Below are 23,872 nucleotides of genomic sequence, written 5' to 3' on the forward strand. Positions count from 1 at the left end.
TGTCCTAGCATGTCTTGGTATTCCTCTAACAGTTACCTCAGAACTCTAATAACAAACCTGCCCCAAAAGCACCTGTAACATGTTACAGGCTGGCCAGGTAGACAGGTGTGTGTGTGTGTGTGTGTGTGTGTGTGTGTGTGTGGGTGTGTGTGTGTGTGCGTGTTTGTGTATTTCTCCCTCTATGAGAAAAGTAGCTGGAATGTCAAGCGCTCATTTCAGGCCCCATACTGCCTGCAGGTTCTAACCCCCAACATCATCATCTGAGAACCTCTTAAACAAAGTCTTTAGAGAGGATATGGCAACACAACGTTTCAAAACTGCATTCAGGGGATTGCTTTGACTATGTTCTTTAGTCAGTCAGAGATGATCTAGAGAACCACGTAATGAGATTAATAGGGCTGGAGGATTTCTTTACTACTTATAGCTAAGTAAGTCTAAAGCAAGAAAATAGGAAAATCCATGAAATGGATAACATTCTTCAGCAATACTGAATGCTTTTCAATAGAACTGTGGCTCCTGTGGGAATGTTTGGGTGTCTGGTCCCCATGAGTAACTGTGGGTGTTTCCTGTGCATTCCTCCAGCATCTAGCTCCAATGGTTCAGGACACAGGTTCCTTAGAAAAGGATGCTTCACTTTCTTGGACCAGAGAAGTGCCCTGGTTTTATCAGAGAGGGAAAACTGTGGAGAAAGCAGGAAAATGTGAAAACTGGAGGGAGAGAGAGGGATGGATGCAGAGATGGGAAGAGAGGGAGAGATGGAGCCAGATTATTCATACTTCTCTAAGCAGCTTCAAAGAGGCTCATGCAGCCGGCGTGCTGCCTTCGTCTTCCTCTCATCCTCTTCTCTTCTCCACTATAATCGATTGGCCTCAAGTCCTCGAGTCCACAGCCGTGCACAGAGCGGAATGCTGAGAGAAGTGTGACAGGGAGACACACTGCTGGAACTGGTTCAGCCATCACTCTCTCTCGTGTGTGTGTGTGTGTGTGTGTGTGTGTGTGTGTGTGTGTGAGAGAGAGAGAGTGGGTGTGTGTGTGTGTGTGTGTGTGTGTGTGAGAGAGAGAGAGAGTGGGTGTGTGTGCATGAGAGAGAGAGAGAGAGAGAGAGAGAGAGAGAGAGAGAGAGACTATGAGGTTGTGATTGTGTTACACTCCCTACACACCCTGTCATCGTCAGTGGTGGAAGTTCCTTTCACTGAAGTGACAATAGAAATCAGTACAAACTGACAAATTGAAGTTACAGTATTGAAATGACTCAGGTTCCATTATCCACCGCCCGGTTCCACACCTACTCTTCTGGTTTTTCGTTCTCCTAGTTTGAGGCTTATGGCAGCTATCCCAGAATTGAAAGAGCTTTTCAAACGAGTTACCCGAATGCTACAATAGTGTTATTCTTCAGCTTCAGTTAGTGTAGGTGGCAGGAATTCTGCTATTTATGAGCTTAATGTCATGTTGTACAAACACAGGTCCACTCTGCCATCTTAAAGACAGTGTTGAAAAAAATGCTAACATAGCTGTCTACGATCAGGATCTCAAAAGCTCAGGTACAAATGGCACCCTGGGCTCCAATTAGTTACCTTAAATGTCAGCTGTCATCCCTATGATGTAGAATACGGCAGTTATGCTCTGTTGGATGGGTCATGTTTCTCACAAGACATATCTGCTGATCTGAGACCAGGTGTTACTTTTTGCATCCTTACTAATCTGATAATGTAGCTGGGCAGGTTAATCCAGCATGCATGACTGTAATGGCTAGTTCACATGTCCGTGTTTGGTACATGTGTTTGGTCTGTCCATCAGACGGAAAGACGGGGAGAGAGCAGCAGATTCATTCAGAGAGGTGTAGGCACTTGTTCAGAGATGGAGCACAGCAGTTGTTAAAATCTGAGAGCTGTAGGCCAGGACTCAGCTCAGTACTCCCAGCGCTGCATGTTGGGGCCTGGAACAGTCTGACAGAGTTTTAGTCCTGCTGTCTCTACCTGCCACTCTTCTTCTCTCCTCTCTCCTCGTCCGGTCTGGTCCATTAAGCCCGATCCTTTCACATGGACTCGCTCCGCTTTTCGACCCACAGACCAGCCCTGGGTACCGCGGAAACCGTCCGTCCAGTTTATTCGCCCCGTCCGCGCTTACTGTAGGACTCTCAGCCGCCCACCCAAGACTAAGTGGTTGCCATAGCAAAGCCATGGCAACAGGTTGGAGCGGGAGGCTGTGGGAGACAGCTCCACCGTCTGTCTGGGAGAGGAGGCCGAGTCACCTGCCTGTAACCCTGTAAGACAGCATTCTGTGTATGCGAGCCAGGTCCTGTAGGGAGCAGACCCACACACACACACACACACACACACACACACACACACACACACTTCTACTCTCCGAGCCCTCCGGCTCCAGCAGCGTGATGCAGAGAAGCCTCGGTCGAGTAGAAGTGACCTTAATCATTGCCATGAGCCATGTTTTTTTATTTGGGTTTTTCTTTTTGTGCTCTGCAGAAAAGAGGGGGGAGGAGGGCCGAAAAAAAAAGGCATGAAAATATGGTGAGCTTGCGCGAGATCCTCTTCATGGTAAGCTCTATAATAGAATCTCACACACCTCAACACACACTTTTTCCAGGACAAAGCCTGTGGGGGTCCTAAATGCATAGCTGAAGCATATGATGAAGACCCAAACACTGCTGGGTGTGGGTGTGGGTGTGTGTGGGGGGCGTTTGTGTGAACGTGATCTACTAAACATTGGACATGTTGGTATGTGTATCATTCTAACTCTGAAGGAAGATCATTCAGTTTGCCCTGAAAGAAAGTGTGTGTGTGTGTGTGTGTGTGTGTGTGTGTGGTCATCTGTTTCATATGAGTAATGAGAGCAGTAAATGTGGGAAATGGGAAAAGAGTGCATGTCTGTCCGCACATGTGTTTGCATCTACAGACCGACCTAGCTGTGTGTGTGTGTGTGTGTGTGTGTGTGTGTGTGTGTGTGTGTGTGTGTGTGTATGAATGGAACAGTGCATGTCCCTTCTAAGTGAAGCTTCACAGAGAACTCCAGCTGAGCCTAAACCATGCAGGCCGACTTCAGTTCTTCAGAGACCTGCTGAATTAACCCCCCCCCCCACACATTTCCTGCTTTCACTCTTTCACCACTTGCCCCCAACCCTCCTCTCCCAGACCCCCCCCCCCCCCCACAAACTGTCTGACTTACATGCTGCAATGCCACCCACTGTGTCTTGAGTGCTTGGCCTCTGCTGTTGTGAGGCAGGGTGATACGCCAAGACATTTCATCTACACAGCAGGCGTACACCCTGGACTCTGTAGGGGTGGAAGAGGAGAGGCAGAGAGAGAGAGAGAGAGAGAGAGAGAGAGAGAGAGAGAGGGAGACAACCTTGTCCTCTCAAAGGAAAACCATGTGACGACCGTGTTCCCAATGCAGCAGCAGCTACAGAGCGAGGCTGAAATCACCTCAATATATTGTTCAATATGGCAAAATTTAAAAAAAAAAAGAAAGAAAGAAAAAGATCATTACAAGCTCCAGAAGCCACAGAAAATGATGCCCTATCCAGTCCCCCTGGTGGACGCTTTGTGTATTGACGGCGGCCTTGTGAAGACGTTTGGTTGGGTAGCTGTATGCTCTCCTGGGGCTGCTGCTACAATTCCATGCGTGTTCTAGCTCCTGTCTGATCCCAGCCTGAGGGCGATGACTCAACCAGAGTGCTGCCATGGCTACTGCACTTCACTGCGCTTGTTTGCATGTGCCATCTCTTGCGTTTCGAATACTTCATATCGAATTTTTTTTATTCGATTCCTTTCAAAATAAGTCCAGGATGCTAATGGCATTTTTATTAATCAACTGTCCAGTTAGTTATTGTTGTTCATATGGAGACTCATAGTTCACCTTGAACCCTAGGACTGTTATTGGAGCAGAGAGTATTGATTAGTTCATTATAGTGCTGCATCCTCATAGTTAGCACTTGTTTCTGGGGGGGGTTGTGTTCTTACATTTTGGAGTACTGGAACCGCTGTGTTGCCAGTTAGTGTTTTCTGCTCTTTAATAGCTAGTAGATTGTGATTTACTTGCTAACTATATGTTAACATATGTGTTTATTATAGCTTGATGTATGTGTAAATACGAGTATGGCGTATGACTCTTTCCATGTGAAAAGTAGCAGTACATCTTGGGGTGCAAAAGCTTATTCACCTTTGATTCTGCCTTGGACTTAAAGAAGTAGTAAACGCTGACACACACTCACGCGTGCACGCACACACACACACAGCTCTTATAGGGTGGTGGTAAGATGAGCCCCTTTTACATATCGTTTACTAAAGCTTGCGTAACCGCACGGTCGTGTGTGGTCCCAGCCACAGAACTGCATTCTCGTAAATCTCTCACTCCTACACTCTCAGATCCAGCCCGGCGCAAGGGTTTGAGGGAGTGGGGGAATTGATCCTGCTGCAGGAAAACGCGCTCTCCTGCACTTGTGTGCGGGGCAAATCTCGCAGTCTGATTCGAAATGAGGCATATCAAGTACTGATAGGGACTGAGGGAGAATGCTGTGGTTTTGCATTCCTTCATCAAGCAAGAGATTTTAACTCTCTCTCTCTCTCATTCTCTGTGTGTCTGTCTGTCTTTCTCTTTCTCTTTCTCGTGTCTTCTACTCTTTCCCAGGGCACAGCGGGTCTCTAGGAGCTAAAGGAGCCTGGTCCCCCAGTGGAGATGTGTTTGGCTCTGTTTGACATGCCGCTGACGTCTTCACCACCCCGCAGGTAGAGCACGCCACATGATCCGGGATCATGGAGGTCCCTAATCATGGGTCTTCTTCCGTTTGTTTGTTTGTTTTGCTCCTGTTTTTTGTTTTGTTTTGTTTTCCATTTATCTGACCAGTTCTGTCAGGCTTTACCTGTTCTCAAAGAGCCACAACAATAAAACCACTGAGAAATAAAGCATGTTTTGCACTTTAAAAGGAGCGAGTCACGTGAAAAGTGTTGCGTGTCACCGTTTGGTGTTGGTCTGAGGGGGGCGCTTCGTGACTGCACGCAGGAGCAGAGCGGCTCGCGGCTTGCCCTCCTGTTCATTCCCTTGATAAAGGCTACAACGCATCCGGTGTTGAGTATAGAAACTGAGCTCTCCATGTAACAGACCTGAATTAGAAGTGGCTTTAGCTGGACAGGAGGCACAGTGACACGGGTGGTTTATAATTGTGGCTTCTCTGCCATCTCTAGACAGGTCTCTTGAGCTTGACAGACATCTCATCTCATCTCATCTGTCCGCTGAATTCCTGGGTACCGTCTTCACTCCTAGGAATACGAAAGTTTATATCGGCACAGAGTTGTTCTCGTTAGGCAATGAAAGGCAGCCACTGATCACTGCTAAGAGACATTTAACGTGCAGCTGATCCCCGAAGGTTCTGCACCAGTGGTCTGTTTGTTAACTGTAAAAATTGGCAGAACAGAACGGACGCAGCATGACCGTACACCTGTTCTGGGCAGAGGGCTGGTCAGGCCTGCACTGTAGATGTGAACTCATATGTATTTATAGCACTTATACCCCCCCCCCCCCCCATCTCTTTTTTATGTTTTCTTTCTTTCTTTTGCAGCACACAAAATATGAATGTATATAGAATATATAAGAAATAATATAGAATACTTGCCCCAATGTATAAATGCACCATCATTTTTTTCTAGACTCTGAATTATGGGTAACGTGGAGAGCCAGTGTGGCAGCCATAGTTTCTACGGCGACCGGAATCGTCAGCTCTCCCGGAAGCGCGTGTCCCGATCCTTGCGGTTGTCTGGGAAGCAGTCGTACCACTCCCGCCATGGCGCGTCCGGAAAGCCAGAGCACCGCAACTCGGAGACGAGCACGCGCTCGAGCAGCACGCCCAGCATCCCGCAGTCGCTGGCAGAACACGGCCTGGAGCCGTTCAATGACGCCGATGCCCTTCCGGACTTCAGCGGCACAATCTGGGTGGACCGGGTGGCCATGAACCTGCGGCCAATGCCCTTCCACGCCGAGACAGGCGCCCCCCTGGCCACAGGCCTCACCGCCGACCGCGAGCGGAGCGCCGACCAAGAGCCGGACGGCTCCGAGCCACTAGGGGGAGCCACCTCCCTCCAGCCCACCCAGGACGGGCCCCGACAGGACAGCGACAACTTCCTTAAGAAGCGCTCCAAGTCGGCAGACATGTGGAGGGAGGACTCACTGGAGGTGTCTCTGTCCGACGGGAGCATGGAGCACCTGACGAGCACGGAGGAGATCGCTGCTGTGGCCGAGCAAGGCCACGCCCCCGACGCCACCCGAGCCAGCTCATTGGATGAGCTGTACGGGCCACAGAGCCCGGCGGGTCGCCCAACTCACTTGCGCTACGTGAAGCGCCACAAAGGCGGCGCTGTAATGGGGGACGGTGACGAGGACAAGATGCTGTCACTGTGCGAAGATGATGGCGCCGCCTACGGAGCCTTTACTCTGCCCTGTCGCCGATCCCACTGTCTGTCAGAGGGACTGACCAATCACCAGGGAGCCATGCAAGGGAGGCGGGCACAAACCATACAGGTACATAACTGCTGTGTTTTTCAGTTCATTTTAAGGGTGAATTGGGAGAGACTCGAGGAAAAAGCCTGATGCTCAAACGCTAATACATAACAAGTTAGCAAGCAGTTGTCCATGTTAACATTTTGTTAGCCATGTTCGCACATTTGGCTAAATTACCTTTTAATAAATCCTCATTTGCTTTAAAAATCTGAATCCAAACAAAATGGGAGTACTTCAGAACACACATTCATGCTGAGATCTGTAGAATGTTACATACACACATAAATAATTCAAATGAATTCACTTAAAATGAGTTTATTACGCCAGTTTATTACACTGAGTTTATTACACCAGTCTCACATTACAATACTCTAGATTTCTCTTACTTTTTAAACTTTTTTTAATTAATAAGAATAGTCAAGTCTGTAGCTGTGCGAGATGTTTCCCATTTATCCAGTATATTAGCTCTTCTGAAGTGCCAAGCTCAAAGTTATTGTTGGACTGCAAAGTATCTCAAGAAATCAATGAGGAGAGAATGATTATTCCAAGATTGTTTACAGAAACCCTCAACAGCTTGAGGAACCCCTTAAACAGCTCAGAATTTGTGGGTGTTTGTGTTCCAATATTGTGCCAGCCCAGAACGATCCCCCCACCCCCCATTTGAACACGTGCGTGGAACATGACATGCGTGTGCAGATTCTTAACTCCCCCATTCACAGCTCTAGCCATGCTCACGTGGATGTGCTGTACTGTGTGAGCAGTATGCATTCTGAGCAGAATGCCATTTGCTCCTCCTGGATGTAGCATGCTTTCTGCCCACGCACGCTGTGCGCATGTTGCATATTTGCTGAGTGTGCAGTATTCCAGCTCAATATACTTGTATACGCAGACGAAACCCTGATTTGGGGTTCTTCGTTTTGTCACTGTTCTCAGGTCAAATAATTACTTCCACAAACCATGAAGCCCGAGCGCTAATGGCTCCTGTAAATCAGAACCCAAAAGCTGAAATGTTTAGATCCTGCCATTTTGTTCTAGCCAAGCAAATAATCTCCCCTCCTTCTTCATTTGTGGAGCCAATCTGGACAGGCAGTGAATACTGCAGTGGAATCATACCGTACTGAGACTCGCAGGCTCAGCGGAGCTGTTGGGAGACCTGTGCCTGTCGTAAGGTGGTGGTAACGAAGTATGGCAGTGTGAGGGCCAGTGGGGCTCTGTAAAGGGGTTGTTTATGCAGGGGTGAGAAGCAGTGAGGGTCACTAGTGGGCAGGGTTGGAGGTATTGGGTGGAGTCGGAATGGGTGGGAGGGTTGTTTTGTGAGTACACCAGAGCAGCGCTGCTTTTCCCAGCGCTTTATGGTTTCTGGGATTCTCCAGCTCTGCAGCTCAGATTCAGGAGACACACCACTCAATTGCTTTGTCATGCAAATGGGTTTTTAAAGTTCTTACTGACATGGGAACACAACAGTAGGAATTATGTGTTTGGTGTGTGTGTCCAGGCGAGATAGAGAGAGAGAGAGGAAGACAGAGAAAAAGAAGACAGGAGGGGCGAGAGAGAGAGAGAGAGTGTGTGTGTGTGTGTGTGTGTGTGTGTGTGTGTGTGTGTGTGTGTGTGTGTGTGTGTGTGAGAGAGAGAGAGAGATCTAAGTTGTGCTGCTGGGGTTGTGTGTCGCCCTGGCCAAAAGAATGCCGTGCTGTGTCACATGACCCTCAGCAGACGACAGGTTTGGTGTGAAAGCTCCCACCAAACCCCTGCCCTGCCCTGCGTGTAGCGTACGAGCATGCCAGCACTCCAGGCTGCATCCTGACTGCTTGTTCACTGGGAAGCCAGATCACTCAGAGGCAGGGCTGTGACCCGTTCCCCAGGCAGGCTCCTGCTCCCTTCAGAGGTGGCAGCATGCCTTCTGCTCGCCAGCCCCTGGAGGGCCTGTGGGAGAGTTACAAGGTGCTTCTAGTACCTGTGGGCCTGAGAGACCGCCTGAGCCGGATGGCGGGGCTGCTTTGATTGGTCCACTGTAAGATGACACCCTTGCAAATGATCGTGGGAACTTTCGCAGTGTCAACAACCTTGAGTCGCTTTTGCATGTGTATCGCGCATGTCTCCGTCGTCAGGACGTCACAGCGGGGGACGGTAGCGAGCTGGAGGAAAGTGGGCTCGATGGGCTGATTGGAGAGAGCGAGGGGTCCCAGCACCTCCACTCCCGCCGTTACAAGGCCATGTCCACCTCCTTCTCTGCGTACTCCACGCCAGCAGGGGGCGCCTTTGCCGGCAGTGACAGCGGCAGCAGCAGTGGAGCTGGGCCTGGAGAAGGAGTGCAGGTAAGGTGGAGGAGGCTTGGAAGGTTTTTGGTACCAGACAAAGGCACACTCCCAGTGTTTCTCAGCCTAATTGCGCACCGTAACGCGACTATAAACGGATGTTTAAGGGCAGGAGTCGAAGGCGCGTTGCAGTAGCTGCCCTTACTCCCATCATTTGAATTTCTAAGCACAGGGGAGTTTTTGTCCATGGTGATCGACCATGTGTAACAGATGTGGTAGAAGGATGGATACTCTGTCAAAAAATGTTGACAGAGAATCCATCAGTGTAATAGGTGTTTCCTGTTCCCAATGCAAGCTGTAAGAAACCATCCATTCCACTGCGATTTGAAAACTTCAATGATTATTTACTGTTTTCTTAGGTAAAAACAAGCTTGCATTGGAAATTCCGATATTGTAACGACTCACAAACCGCTGCTTACTCCATCTCAAACTGCAGGGGGTGTATGAGAACTTCCGGCAGGAACTGGAGCAGAGCGCGTGTGAGGCGGAGCTTCCAGAAGAGCAGGTGTCAGCTCTGAGCGACGAGCAGAGCAGCGTCACCCTGAGCTCGGCCTATCACACGGAGCCACTGCTGGGACTGGCCTATCACACGGAGCCACTGCTGGGACTGGCCTATCACTCAGAGCTTGGCATAGCCGCCGCCCAGGGCAGCGTGCGGAAGGCTGGCCGCCTCACTGTCAAGAACCTGCTCGTGCACAAGAAGAACAAAAAAGTGGAGCTCGCCGCCCGTCGCAAGTGGAAAAGCTACTGGGTCTCCCTGAAAGGTATCTGAATATTAGCTGTGGATAGCTCAGTTTCGCGAAGTAAAAGTCTCAAGGATTTTGTTACAGCCGCGTTGATTAAATAATTAACTCAATGCAGCAGGTACAAACGATTAGCAGAAACTGGGGGACACAAATCGATGGCAGCACTTTTATTTTGTGAACTCGACCTCAAACACTTTTGGCGCTACTCGGTTATCTCAGTAGTCCTGCAAGAGGTTTATGGTGTTAATATTACTATGTTAAATTCCCACCATGCTTTTATTCAGAAGTTGCCTGAAAATTGAGCTAACACACTGCTGAGTCACTGTAACAAGTTTATTACGGTGTCTGTTATAGTCTTTACGATGTTGTTTGGGAGTTAATTTCCCTATAAGTGCATGTATGGAGCTAATATATTTTACGTGATACTCATGATACTGAAAGAAGCTTATAATGGTGATTATTATAGTGTTTATAATCCTGTAAATTGAAGAGTTATGGAAGAATTTTTCACAATGCTTAATATCCATTTAGTATCTACTAACAGTCCTGTTCTAAAACCAAAAAAAAAATCATAATGATCATTATATTTTATGGTTTTAAATACCACATTATAACAACAGCTCAAACCAATATCATATCGATCAACTCCAAGCTCTTCCTGGCATTGTGTGGAATTAAATCTGTTGAAATTAATTTAGGTAAATCTGTATTAATGTGCACACTGACCTGCACTTCTTACCATTGGCCACTGGAGAGCAGAATTAAATCAATAAAGCCAATAAAAACTGGCAGTAATGGGATTTTCCCGTTGCTGTTTTAAGTGAGAGCTCCGTTGGGAAAAACATGAGTGGACTGAATCTGTTGGGCACACACCTGCTAAAGAGAGTGGACACATAGCACATAGCGACTAAAAGAATTGGACCGATTTTTTTCACTGGTGCAATCAAAGTGGACATTCTTTTAAGATCTGCTAAGGGAAGCTTGCACCTTTTGAAGAGCGGGTGAATATCTGTTTCCCCAGGATGCACTCTTTTTTTCTACGAGACGGACGGGCGATCCGGGATCGATCACACCAGCGTCCCCAAGCATGCTGTTTGGGCCGAAAACAGCATCGTGCAGGCTGTTCCGGAACACCCCAAGAAAGACTTCGTTTTCTGCCTCAGCAACTCAATGGGTGATTCCTATCTTTTTCAGGTACACACTCCTGTTTTTCCACAGAATGGACTGCGGCCCGAAATCTGTCTGAGGCTATCTGGACATGTAGTGAGGTCAATGTTGAGGATGAAATGTCTGATATTATGTGTGTGCACACTCTCTCTCTCTCCCTCTCTCCCTCCCTCCCTCCCTCCCTCCCTCCCACACAGACGTGTAGCCAGACGGAGTTGGAGAACTGGGTCACGGCGATCCACTCTGCATGCGCGGCGGCTTTTGCTCGGCAGCATCGCCGTGACGACACCACGCGGCTCCTGCGCTCCGAGCTCCGCAAGCTGGAGCAGAAGATTGACATGGATGAGAAGATGAAGAAGATGGGAGACATGCAGCTGGCCTCTGTCACCGACACCAAGAAGAGGAAGACAATCCTGGAGCAGGTAACGCAGCGGGGGGGGGGGGGGGGCTAAACTGTGGGAGAGGCTATAAAAGGTGTGGAAAGCATTTGATATAGAGGAGGAACTACAGCTGGACGGGGCAGAGGAGGCTGTTTAAAGTTCTATGGCAGGACTACACAGATGCTACCTATAAACCCTGTCTGCCAACGAAGGATTCTGTCCATACAAATGGACATTCCATGTTTCTAGAAATCTGTGTCTGTATGCTTTACGCTGAGGAAGTCTTGTTTCTGAAGGTCCTTCTCATTTAGTCAGACTTGAATACATGAGTATGACCAGGTAGGGTTTTATCTACCAAGGTGTATAGTCCGAGTTCATACAGTAAAAATACCCTCCGGATTTTGTCCCGCCCACCTGGTCAATGAATGAATTGGCTCAGGCCATCTAGGAAGATGAATAAACTGGGCAATACAACATCCTGACAGCACTGCACTTCTACACATCTGTTTGGGTGGAGTTTCTCTCCTACAGGATATGACTGCTGCCACCGCAGTTGCCTATAAGATGATAAGAGAACATCATTTTACCCCAGTCACTAATTACCGTCTTTGTGTGCAACTTGATAGATGTTCACTAAAACAGGGAGAGATTGAGTAGCTCTTGTTCCAATGGGAACAAGTGTGTGTGTGTGTGTGTGTGTGTGTTGGTGTATGTGACTGCCAGTGCACTCATTGTGAGTTAATTAATGGCAGTCTGGAATGGTCCAGGAATGCACATTATTGTGTTTCTGAGTTACAGGGTACACACACACACACACACACACACACACACACACTTCAAAATTTCAAACTTTCACTTTTAAATGTATATTTCAAACAGCAGTTCACCATTCTGTTTTGTAGTTCCTCAGACAACAGCAGTGTCAATCCAGAAAAGTGTGAAATGTTGTTGACACTGTAGCAAACATTCACCCTTCATTCTCTCCCCCTTTCTGCCACCTCCCACCCACCTTCCTCCTACCCTTTCAGATCTTCCTTTGGGAACAGAATCTGGAGCAGTTTCACATGGATCTATTCCGCTTCCGCTGTTACTTGTCCAGCCTGCAGGGCGGCGAGCTTCCCAACCCCAAGCGCCTCCTGGCCTTCGCCTCTCGTCCCACCAAGATGGCCATGGGCCGCCTGGGCATCTTCTCCGTCTCCTCCTTCCATGCTCTGGTGACTATCCCATCATCTTGCTCTCCACTTCCTCCCTCCATCTCCATTTCTCCAGTCTCTCTCATCTCCGCTTCTTCGTGTACAGCCGCACGCGTTGTGTGCGGTTTGGACAGGAACGTTCAGGACTGGGTGATGCCGCCCTGCTCTGCGCCATCTCCTCAGATTCCTCCTGCAAGTTTAACAGAAACCTGCCGCAGCTATATAAATGAATGCCAAGCAGCATTGGATCAGACTTATTTTAGTTACAGTGCTACCGGGGGCACCTGGCCCCCTTCCACTCTCATGTCTGTTAGAAATTGAGTGTGTGTGTGTGTGTGTATTGGACAGATTTGGGAGCATGTGTCTTTGTCAGACATGTTTGTGTGTGTCTGTGTGCTTCTTGGACATGTTAATGTTTTGTGTATGTGTGTGTGTGGGGGGGACATTCTTCTAAAAGTCTGCCTTGGTTTTGGCTGGTCGATATGGCGTGTATGTAGCCACCCATAGCCGGAGCAGCAGGAGGGGGAGAGAATTCTGGGAAGGCAGTGTATAGAAAGTGTTTTGAAAGGCTAAATGCACACCTCTATCCCAGCATGCTCGTTTGGTCTTTTAGTCTGGACTGGGCTTTTTGTTCCTTTGTCCAGAACATTTTAGAAAGGAAATCAGAAGAGAAAACAGTAGACAAAGAGAAAGAAAGAGAGAGAGAGAGAGAGAGAGAGAGAGAGAGAGAGAGAGAGAGAAAACACACCATGAGTCTCAAGTAAATGTTGAATAAAATTTTTGGGGGTGTGTGTGTAGGTGGCAGCACGTACAGAAAGTGGTGTTCGCAGGCGGGCTCACGCCATGTCACGCTCCACCAGCAAACGCAAGAGCCGCTTCTCATCACTGTGGGGGCTGGACACCAACTCCAAGAGAAGGAGTAAAGCGCACCCCAGTATCGAGCAGGTACACACACACACACACACACACACACACACACACACACACACACACACCCCAGTATCGAACAGGTGTACACACACACACACACACCCCAGTATCAAACAGGTACATACATACACACCCCAGTATCAAACAGGTACATACATATACACACACACACACACACACACACACACACACACACACACACACACACACACACACCAGTATCAAACAGGTGTATACACATGTGCATATATACCTCCCTCCCCCCACACCCCAAAATCAAACAGGTTTACACACACACACACACACACACACACACAATGTTCACACATCAGCAAAAATTGGATACACACACCCTCACCCCAGTATCAAACAGGAACACCTACACACAGATACACACATACCCATTTAAACATAGTGATTAAATAACTCTCCTCCCCACACACACCAAGATTGAACGTGTACAAATGTACATAAATACACACAAATATACAAATACAAACTTAATACAAACTCCCACCCCAGCATAAAGCAGAAACGCCTATGTGAATGTGTTTTCATATTGTTCTTCATTCAGTACACACACCTTCCTCTGGCGCTGTGGTCTCAGTGCGCCCACACACAGTATTCAGTGCACGCCATTACAACCCCACAGTTCTGTTTGGAGTGGAGATTATTCATCCATTCACTTTTGTCATGTTGAGTGTTTTTGTATTTGAATGTATTTAGTAACTTAGACATTTCTTTTCGCAGGTTTTCGCAGAAGGGGAAGAGCCAATGAAGAGCGCTCTGGAGGGCATGTTTGGGGAATCTTCAAGGGAGACTCTCGTAAGCCCCACTTACCCGTCCGCCCTTCACTCCATCAATCACTCTGTCCATTTATCATCTCGCCATACATTCATTCATCCATCCTGCCTTCTCAGCCCCACTTATACATTGATTCAATCATCCTTTCCATTCATCATCTAAACATCTTTACTACCATCGGACCTAGACACCATTGTCACCCTGTCAGCCCTTGGAAAGTTCAAGGGCCCTGTGGTATCTGGGATTGGTTTTTGCCTTTTATAGTTACATGGGCCAAAGGAGCTGATCCCAGATCAGCTCTCTCTGTGAGTCTTGTTAGTTTTGGCTCTTGGCCATAGCTTTTAGACTCTCATCCTGCTTCACATTCCATATCTGTAGTCCTAAGAATTGTTGCTAATCTAGGAACAATTCCAAGATCATTTATATTTACAATTACGCCATTTGGCAGATGCTCTTATCCAGGGCGACTTACAAAAGTACTTTGTCATTTACTCATAGAATGCATCCTAGCTAGTACAGTAGGTTAGAGTCCAAGATACTCATCATAATCCAGGAGAATACAGTTCTAACGAATTTGGTTGGGGTTTTTTCGATGTGATGCAGGGTCAGCAGCCTTATTGCATAGAGAGCCTAGCACTTGGAATAAGCCAAATTTTGCTCTGTCCTCCATCTTTCTGAAAGCACCCCAGTTAGCAGTGCCTGGGTGTTGGTAATGATGTAGTGGCACCATAAGGTCATTGGTATGGCAGGTTTTGACTTGATGAGACATTCTTCAACACATCTCTTCTTTTTGATGGAGCTAGGCTTGGATTGAACCATTCTGTTTGGCTGTGTAATTGTGAAGGTGTGTGTTGTAGTGTATATCAGTCTAATACGCTTTGTAAGAAAATGTTTAGCCATGCCCCTGCCTTGAGAGGGTTTGTTTTGTTGCCGGGGGGGGGGGGGGGGGGGGGGGGGGTGTTCGTTTCCCAAGGAGCTCACATACTGTCATGCTATTAAATGTGTAAGTGGCTGTAGATAAGAGTGTCTGCCAAACGCTCTAAGTGTGTGTGCATAGCTGCTAATGTGTTGTTAGCCAGTTTCACGGTCTGTTTGCTGCTCCTGCTGTAGAAAGGTGACCCAGCATGTGTGATTGGCTCACTGAGGCCAGGAGCAGAGCAGGACGCCTGGGCAAGAGGCCACCTCACGCCCTCCTGGGTGTGTCTGCCCAACGGGCGCCCCGTGCTAGCCATCGTGCGACCTGGAGAGTCCGCGCTCGACACCCTGGAGACCATCTGCAAGGTAAAGCCCATTCCTCATGCCAGCCAATTACACACAGCCTTTCTGAAGAGGCAGGTTAGCTCATCGTTAGGCTTATCTTAATAGATGAATGTAGTCGCATGCTGGCATTAATTCATTAATTATTGACCAGCTCAGAAATAGCCAATCGTGCAAATAAACAAATTCAATCTCAATCAGTTTAGGTTTTGTTACCTATAGCAATGTGAGAAATGTGTAAATTTAGCAAAAATGCTAAATTGTGCAAGTGAGTGCTCTGTTAACCTGCTCGTGACGCTCTGGGTATTTGTCTCATGAGCCTCTGCCCAGTCAAGCTGTCTCCTTCCTTCTTCACACATCCTTTCTAAAGTATTGCTTCTCTGAAACGGCACACAATCATTCATGTTACAAAACATATAGCCATCACACTATGCAGGATATTGGGCATTAGATTGGCTCACTGCTCGCTCGCTCTCGCTCTCTCTCTCTCTCTCTCTCTCGCTCTCGCTCTCCCCCCCCCCCCCCCAGGCTAATGAGTTGGATCCCACCAAGCACTACCTGCGGCTGAAGTTCCTGATCGAGACACAGGTGCAGTTCTACATCCCCAAACCGGAGGAGGACGTCTACGACCTGGTAAATGTGCGGTGGAAATTATTATTATTATTATTATTATCCCCCCCCCCCCCAAAACCCACAGCTTAAAGATGCGTTTGTGTAGTTAAAAGAGGCTGTATTTGAAATCATTCACTTAGTTTATGCCATTTTGGGTCACAAAGTTCCTATTAGTTTGTAATTTCTAGGATAATTATCACGTACATTTGTTCCACTAAGAATTTGGATCCACCTACATAAGAGTGGACAGTAAAAGCAGAAGTACTCAAACACTCAAAACAATGAACTACATAACAAGCAGGGAGTCATGGCAAATACTGCTAGCGTCTCGTTCTCTTGCTCACATGCTCAGTCCAGTTTGAAATCCCACACCACTGCCACCAGCAGACCAGTCCACAGTATTGCACCAGCAGACATATGAATACCAATTTTTCCAGGCTCTTCACCCATCACATACCTGTCATATACAAATTTCACACTCTCTTATTTCACAAATTCATTTTTAGAAGCTGCAAATGTGACTGAAATGATCCATTGATTAACGTGGCTGCGAATGACTATGCTGGCCAGGCTTTACCGATAAATGTTGATCCTGTCGGGAGCAAGATCTCTGCAAATAAAAACCACATCTTTTGCTGCTCTCTCACTTTTTCTTTCTCATTCTCTCTCCTTGGTCTCGCTTCCTCTTTCTGTCCATCTATGTATCTCCCTCTTTGTCTCTCAGTGTGTTTGTCTTTAGCTGTTGGTACCGTATGCAGACTAAACCATTGCAAAGCCCATGCATTGCAAATGGAGAGCTAGACTCGAAGTGAAATAGAACAAAAGCATATGTCTCATTTTCTTCCCCTCCATCAGCTCTACAAGGAGATTGAGCTCTGCTCCAAGATTCGGAAAGTCATACAGTTTGATCGGGATGAGTCCTGCATGATCGGATACGGTAGGCTCCATAACCCTCCTGTTAGTATTCCTGACAGACGATCTCTCTGTGCTGGGTGGGATGTTCTCTCTGCTCTAGCAGCCTGGGTTTGTTTGTGCATGCGATGTGTTGATAGCTAGGGCTGTCCTCTCTCTGACAGGTTTCTCCATCTCCGTGGTGGAGGACGAGGGTGTGCAGCAGCTCTACATCACAGATGTCAAAGCAGGAGGCTTGGCGTTCGCTAAAGGTGCAGTACACCATCTTCTCTGCTTAAGTAGCTTCTCTCTTTTAGAGTGCATGCACTCTTTCTTTCTGTTTTCCAGCTGTTTTTCTGCTCTCTCCTTGTTTTTTTCTCCCCCTCTTTCTCTCGGTTTCTGTCCTTCTGTTGCCCTCTCTGCGTCTCTCTCTCTCTCTCTCTCTCTCTCTCTCTCCCTCCTCTCTCTTCATCTCCCTCCCTGTGCTGTACTGTGGGCTTTGTGTTTCTGTAGACGCTAGTGGACTGTGTTGCTGTGCCACACAACATTACGTAACGCACGTATCGAGAGCTTTGTGGGGGTTCTGCAAGCCTCAAATTAGACATGCGAGCTGACTCATGCTCCACTCCGGAGGAAAAGGAAGGACCATTATACTATCCCAGCCCCATTATTTAAGCCTAACACCAATTTGCCCAGTGCCATATTTGACAGCGGAACTGTGCGCACATCAAGGCCAAGTGCCGGCAGGGTTAGGGGTACAAGCTGCATGCCCAGGCCTGCCTCTGGGCCCCATCTGACTACAACTTCGTGGCGATATCTCGCTTTTCTCCAAGACGTACATCAGCCTGCAGCTCAACAGAGCCCAAGTGCACAAAGAAGAGAAGCTAGCGGCTGCTGGACTCCATTAGAAGCTGTCCGGCTTTTACGTTTGGATATTTAATCGGAATATCATTAAGATATTTAGCTTGTGTTTAAATGTCAAGGTGCCCTCACAGTCACATTTTAGTCTGTAGTGGGTCATTAATTATAACGCAAGCTTGGTGGAAGTAAGGCTGTGCCTATGTTTGCATATGTTAATGTGGAAGTCCTTGTGTACTGTGTTAATATTGGTTGTGTTTGACTGAGTGGGTATTTGGGTGGGTACGCAGGTCTGAATGCAGGTGATGAGATCCTGCAGCTCAATGGGAAGGACTCCAGTTCTCTGACCTTCTCGGACATGAAGGCAGCATTCTCACAGACGTCCCTCTCGCTCACCGTGAACACGCTGCCCCTGGTGGACCGGAGGCAGCACTGCTTCCAGCCCCCTAGACGCTCAGACGCTGTCCAGCACCTCCATACTGACATCTTCTCTCAGAACCAGGGTGAGTTGAAACAGAACCGGCAGAACCAAAACGAGTGTAGTCATTGGAGCAATACACCCAGGGCGAGCTGGATTTTTCATTTACCCTACAGGTCAGAAGTGGGTCAGGTTAGAACCAGAGTGAGCTGGGCTCCCTCTGAAATCAGAACCAGCAGAATCAAAATGACCCAACTGTTTTTTTTTCTGTTTTAATAATGCAAACATGATGCAACCCTTTATCTAATCACTCATCCATGCTTCATGGGTTCTATTGTTATGCTAATCTGAGCATAGTTACTTCATTACTGCTACATAGAGTAACTTGGTGTAAACAAACTTTGCCCTCTTAGTTATTTATTTTTCTTAGTTATTTTGAATTCGTAAGGAAATACACAAGACCATTTTCTGATTAGCGTATTATATCATGGGATGGTGGCACCTTTACACTCCACATTCCAGCCTCTCCCTGCCACAACCCACCTGATTCAGAAAATGACCAATCAGTGAGCTGGGTGGAGGGTGCATCAGAGCTGCTGGAACTCTGGGTAGTGAAGGAGGAGCACTCCAGACCTTCAAAGTCTTCACTCAACTGTGCATCAGCTGAAGGTTGCAATGCAGGTGTTTCATTCTGTGCTAATCTGGTCCTCTCTCAGAGGAAATTCTGGATGACGGGGTTGGTCTCCTCTCAGAGACGTCAGGGGACAGCCTGGACGACGACTCCGAGCTCTTTGGTGAATACGATGACTACGGAAAGGTAGACATCTCTGATGGTGTGCAACGTCCCATTACTGTTACAGGATGAAATAACAGTTTTACCCTACTGATTATGGATTTACAGCACACTCACAACTTTACAGCACATTTAGTATGGTGCAAAGGCAATTTTACAATATATTAATGTGGACTCTGTGTTTACACAAAAATAGTTCAAAAACTGAAATGCTCTCATAGTTCTAAATATGGCACAGATGTACTTGTACGATTGTGCGTGGAAACACACACACACACACACACACACACACACACAGGCTGAGAATAGCTGGGTGCAGTTGTATGAGGTTCACAGTGGCAGGCTGAAGGTCTGGGTAGCGCCGCTCGGTCGCCTACGTTCCACTATATTCAGCTCTTCCAGTACCAGCTCGCCTGAATTGTCTCCAAGAAATATCGGCCACCTGTAAACATACATCAGCAACCTAAAATAACTGGAAATAAATGGAAGCACTTTACTTGCTCCGATTAATGTTTTAAGGAGACACGCGTGTCAAGACTCCGTGAGAGAAGTTTTTTCAATGATAAGGTTTTGTTCACTTTGACACACTAGTACCAGTAGATCGATCTACACTTCCTAGTACATGATATGGACACGCAATGATTTACAATGTTTGTTTTACAATTGACAACGAGATTAGCAAAACTTGGGGGGGGGGGTCAGCAAACTTGCTGTATATGCATAAAATGGCTACAATATTTTCACAGCAGAGCTGCTAAAAAAAAAAAACACACAGAAACAACGAGCTAACGCTAACAGCTAGCCGTTTTTGTGGATTTGTGCGCTCCACGCAGAATTACAACGTTGTTAGCAATATTTAAATATTGTTTTCAGGTGTTATATTTTGCTAAAATAAAGTTGAAATGGCCTTCTAAGGCGGGAACTTACGCATTCCCGGCGTGTCGCGGCCGTGATTAGGCGCCGTTACGTAAAGTCTGGAGCAGTTTGTCTGGTGTCTCGGTCCTGCCCTCTGCCACAGATCCCTCCCGGCGGGCCGACGGTGGGACGCTACGCTCGGCGGACCTAGACGGGCTTTCTTTTTTTTTTTCTTTTTTTTTGTCAGACGCCTGCATTTCCACGTCTGGCGACTGCCGGTGGAGCTCGGAGAAAGGTTGGAATGCGGGGAGCGTTACGTGGGTCGTGAGGGGTCGCGCCGGGCCGCTTGTCGCTCCGCCTCCTCCGCGGAAGTCTCCCGGGGTTGGGGGAGCTCCGCGACCCGCCGTCCCCAGACCATGCAGCAGACTGTACGACAGAGCTGAGCTTCTCCATCTGACATGTCTCCAGCACTATGAGGCAGCGAGTCGCCCTGGTGGCTGGGGGCTCATTAGCGTGTTCAAAATGAGCACTAGAAGTCTTTGATTTGGGTTTGCATTCTAAATGCCGAAATAGGGGAAGTAATTAAGACTTTTGTAGGCAGATGTTTGAATGAGGAGATGAATGAAAGTGAGTTTGTGAAGGCCGTCAATGCGAGGGCTGTTTGTTTCCATGTGAGTAAATGTAATATGTAAGGAATAGCTAATATGTTACTCATAATGCTTTTATTTGTGTATATAAGCTTCAAAATGAGCTGTTTGTATGGGTTTCTTTGGCACAAATACTGTGTTTAAATGGCTGTGGGTGGTTTGGTCTTGGGGGCAGGCCAGGCTGCAGCGGACTGGCAAGGGTGTTCGTCCCCTGGGCAGTGATGAGGTGGTTGGGTCCTGGAGTACTGAATGAAGTGGAAAAGATGGAGGAGGAAGTGTGTGTGTGTGTGTGTGTGTGTGTGTGTGTGCTTGTTTGACTTTCTGGTAGCATGCTGCGATTCCACCAGCCTCTCTCTCTCGTTCTCACTCTTTCCTGCTCTCTTTCTTCCTCTCACTTTCTCTATGCAGCACCAGGGGACGGTGCTGATGGGTTCAGCAAAGACTGTAACAGAATTCCTAATTAGCCTAAGGACACACGCACACTCTCGCTCACCCCACCACAGTCTCTCACATGCAAGGCAAGCAGGTTGGACATATCCTGATGTTCAGACTGAGGCAATGATCTATAGGCATAGTGTCTGTTATTAGCGGGAGTGGGAGACCTGAATCTGCCCTGCACTTAGAGAGAGAGGACCGCCTCCATACACCCACTCGGTGGCTAAGAGAATACCTCACATGGCAGCTAACCCTCAGCCTAATCACTACTTCAGGTTCTGTCTGCACGCAGACCAATCAGAAGCCAAAGCACCGCAATTTGCCGGGCCAGTGGGTGTCCCGGTCTGATGGGCGTGTCTTCGCCTGATTCGCCCTTATGTTTTGCTGAATCCTGAGCGTCAGAGCAGTGCTGCAGCCAAGCCTGAAGCTCCGTGATGTTCAGCATGTATCAAGCGTATCAGGCTCTGAAAAAAATGCAGCAGCCCCCAATGCATTGCTGCTGAATTTACACTGAGCACCAAGTGGAGAAAACATCAGTGCTTTCAAGGGGGAAAAAGCTTCCCATATATAACATATGGCTGTGTTATTGTAATGTTGTGTATGGTTCTTGATTGTCCAACCCTAGCTATAGCTAGGTCAGCCTAATGGCTATGTCCATGTGAATCTTGAAGTGAGACATTTCACTGCTGCCAGGAATATCTTGATGCACTAAGAGTAGCCAATAAACATGCTCTTTTTGAGATCAATTTTATGAACCTTCATTTGGCACGGTATTTGTCTTATTTCTAGATGTTTTTACTTATTGTCAGTGAAATGGTCGTACCCCCACTTACTTTAAGCACATTTCTTCAACATCTTATCTCTCTGCCATTTGAAGAGGCTTTTTTTGGCAGTAGGTGGTAGCTTTGAAAATACGGTGCATTCTGTGTATCTGTTCAGGGCTTAGTGTGCCAAATCTGAGCCCATCACCTGGTCTGTGAGGAGCTCGGATCGGACGTCCCCTTATAGACGGCACTTCGGTCCGCCAGAGAACCAAATGTGTCGCCAGTGGCCAAATCGCTCCTTCATTTTGAATGGTGAATATCTGTGCATAATGAAATATCTCTGCACCGTAAGCTTTAGCTTACACTGAGCTTCATTCGTTTGCAACTTATGACAGTTCTCTCTCTCTCTGTCTAACTCACACTCTTTTTCTGTCTCCCTGTGAACTCTTCACACAGTCTGCCTGACCTGCTGCTGTGTGAATCAGACCCTTCTGTAATCAGATTCCGCCGTAATCAGACTGCAGCGCGTGGACTCCCATAAGGAGGCTTGCTCTCTGTTCATATGTCTTGCTTTGTATTTGCATTTGAATACAGTAGTCATACCGTTGTGTTCCTTTCTCTGTCGCTCTTTTTGTTAGCTTGTCTTAAAACCTCTAGCTTGGTTTGTGCATAGCTGGCTTTGTGAGAATTGTCTGCACATCTTATGCTTAAACGCTTTCCTATATAGCTCCCACTCTCTTCTCTCTCTCTCTCTCTGACGGTCTCCTTATTCTCATCTTTCTTTTTCTGCCTACCCCGATATCCCTCTAGTACTGGAGCAGCAACACAAACATGTGCAAGCTCTCTCCTATCTATCGATCTGTCTGCCTAACTTATCTGTTTCTGTGTCACTTCACCTGTCACTTCACACTCTGATATTCCCGCCGTGCTTCTGGAGAAGGAGACTCGGAGCAGGGGGGGGAAGAGAGACGGGATAACGGAAACGAGAGTGCCGTGGCAGAACCGAGGAAAGGGGGTGATGTAGCCGCGCCGCGCGTAGCGTGTAGGTGGGGGAACAAGTACGAAAGAGGAGAGGGAGTGAGAGGAAGAGACGGAGGGTGGAGGGAGAGGCTCCAAAACATCATTAGCACTGCCTCAGCTCTCTTTGCTGTCTTTTTTCCTTTATTCCTTCATCTGTCAGGAACTAGAGGTAGAGAGAGGAGGAGGGAGGCAGAGAGAGACAGAGAGAGAGAGAGGGAGGGAGGGAGGCAGAGAGAGAGAGAGAGAGAGAGAGAGAGAGAGAGAGAGAGAGAGAGAGAGAGAGAGAGAGGGAGGCAGAGAGAGAGAGAGAGAATGTAGATGCGTGTCTGAGCACTGTTCAGTGCCGGGTAGTCAGCGTCTGTGTGCGGCTGTCTTGCCTGTGCCCCGGTAGGGACTGGTCTGAGCACAGCGCTTATCGTCACGTGTGTGCGGCCGTGCCGTGAGGCTCGCTTGTTGAGCTGACCCAGGATCAGTCATGTCTGTGCTGAAAAGGAGCAGGCACAGCAAGCGCTCCTCCGAGTCCATCTACGGTATGCTGCACCTGGTGAGGAACGTTTGCTTTCATCTCTTTGGTTTTTCTGTATCGCTCATTTTTTCACTCTCTTTGTCTGCTGTCACACTTTTTGTGTGTGTGTGTGTGTGTGTGTGTGTGTGCTTGCATTGTGTGCATCGCATTATTTTGGCCTTGATTTGTAAGTGGCCCCACCCCAGTAAACTTTGTGTGTGTTTACTGTTTTTCCATGTAATTTAAAATGTATACTTTAATGGTGTCATGGTGACCCTCTGGATCTAACAGCGTCTCAGGCAATTGGACAACACCCACAGTTTGCCCTTTGCTTTGTTTTAGGTGCGTTCATGCCAAAATTAAGGTTGACGTTAACCTTTTCAGTGGAGCAGATCTCCGTTAGCACCTTGGTGATGTACTTTACAGAGGTGGTAGATCTCCAGGAGCAGGTTCTTAGCCAAAGTCTGTACGGGTGGTAGATCTACAGGTGCATGGTTGGTGCCAAACTCTGCAAAGGTAATGGATCTCCAGGAAAGGGGCTGGAGCTAAACTCTGCATGGGGTAGTAGAGCAGGGTTGGAATTTAAACACAGGGAGGTATATCCAGGGCTGTGCAGTCTGGGGTCTACAGAAGTTGTTTCTGATGCTCTACAACATCATGCTCTTTCCTTCTGGAGCTTTTTCCCGTTCTGTCATCACGGCAGTTCTACTCATCACACCACGACTTGGTGTGTGTCAGAGCAGAAAGAACACATGTGGTGTGTGTGCAGTCGGCA

General features: G+C 47.7%; 1 protein-coding gene and 2 long non-coding RNA genes across 11 annotated transcripts in view; 1 reads left to right on the forward strand and 2 right to left on the reverse strand.

Moving 5' to 3' along the window:
• The window catches only part of tiam1b (TIAM Rac1 associated GEF 1b), a 55,334-nt gene that overhangs the window by 19,496 nt on the left and 11,966 nt on the right, over positions 1 to 23,872 (forward strand). For 3 of the 8 annotated variants that reach the window (XM_035534029.1, XM_035534027.1, XM_035534030.1), the window contains 15 exons: positions 4,645 to 4,742; positions 5,661 to 6,528; positions 8,616 to 8,822; positions 9,259 to 9,586; positions 10,590 to 10,762; positions 10,933 to 11,157; positions 12,144 to 12,329; positions 13,107 to 13,253; positions 13,989 to 14,063; positions 15,153 to 15,323; positions 15,828 to 15,932; positions 16,767 to 16,848; positions 16,988 to 17,074; positions 17,951 to 18,163; positions 18,795 to 18,895. In XM_035534029.1, the coding sequence (XP_035389922.1) occupies positions 5,671 to 6,528; positions 8,616 to 8,822; positions 9,259 to 9,586; positions 10,590 to 10,762; positions 10,933 to 11,157; positions 12,144 to 12,329; positions 13,107 to 13,253; positions 13,989 to 14,063; positions 15,153 to 15,323; positions 15,828 to 15,932; positions 16,767 to 16,848; positions 16,988 to 17,074; positions 17,951 to 18,163; positions 18,795 to 18,895 (2,958 nt within the window). In that variant the 5' untranslated portion in view covers positions 4,645 to 4,742; positions 5,661 to 5,670. The other 5 variants (XM_035534026.1, XM_035534028.1, XM_035534031.1 and 2 more) reach the window with 4 other exon arrangements.
• Positions 12,406 to 18,144, reverse strand: LOC113578712. 2 transcript variants are annotated; one of them, XR_004776890.1, is made up of 7 exons: positions 18,057 to 18,144; positions 15,858 to 15,929; positions 15,585 to 15,679; positions 15,184 to 15,316; positions 13,121 to 13,202; positions 12,890 to 12,942; positions 12,406 to 12,498 (listed from the first exon to the last, which is right to left on the reverse strand). It is a non-coding gene; the product is annotated as an uncharacterized LOC113578712 (long non-coding RNA). The 2 variants fall into 2 exon arrangements; XR_004776891.1 differs by lacking the exon at positions 15,184 to 15,316.
• Positions 18,157 to 20,051, reverse strand: LOC113578713. Its single transcript, XR_003410794.2, has 4 exons — positions 19,799 to 20,051; positions 19,168 to 19,313; positions 18,622 to 18,929; positions 18,157 to 18,248 (listed from the first exon to the last, which is right to left on the reverse strand). It is a non-coding gene; the product is annotated as an uncharacterized LOC113578713 (long non-coding RNA).

This window comes from Electrophorus electricus, chromosome 15 (assembly GCF_013358815.1).
Source record: "Electrophorus electricus isolate fEleEle1 chromosome 15, fEleEle1.pri, whole genome shotgun sequence".
NCBI classification, from domain to species: Eukaryota; Metazoa; Chordata; class Actinopteri; order Gymnotiformes; family Gymnotidae; genus Electrophorus; species Electrophorus electricus.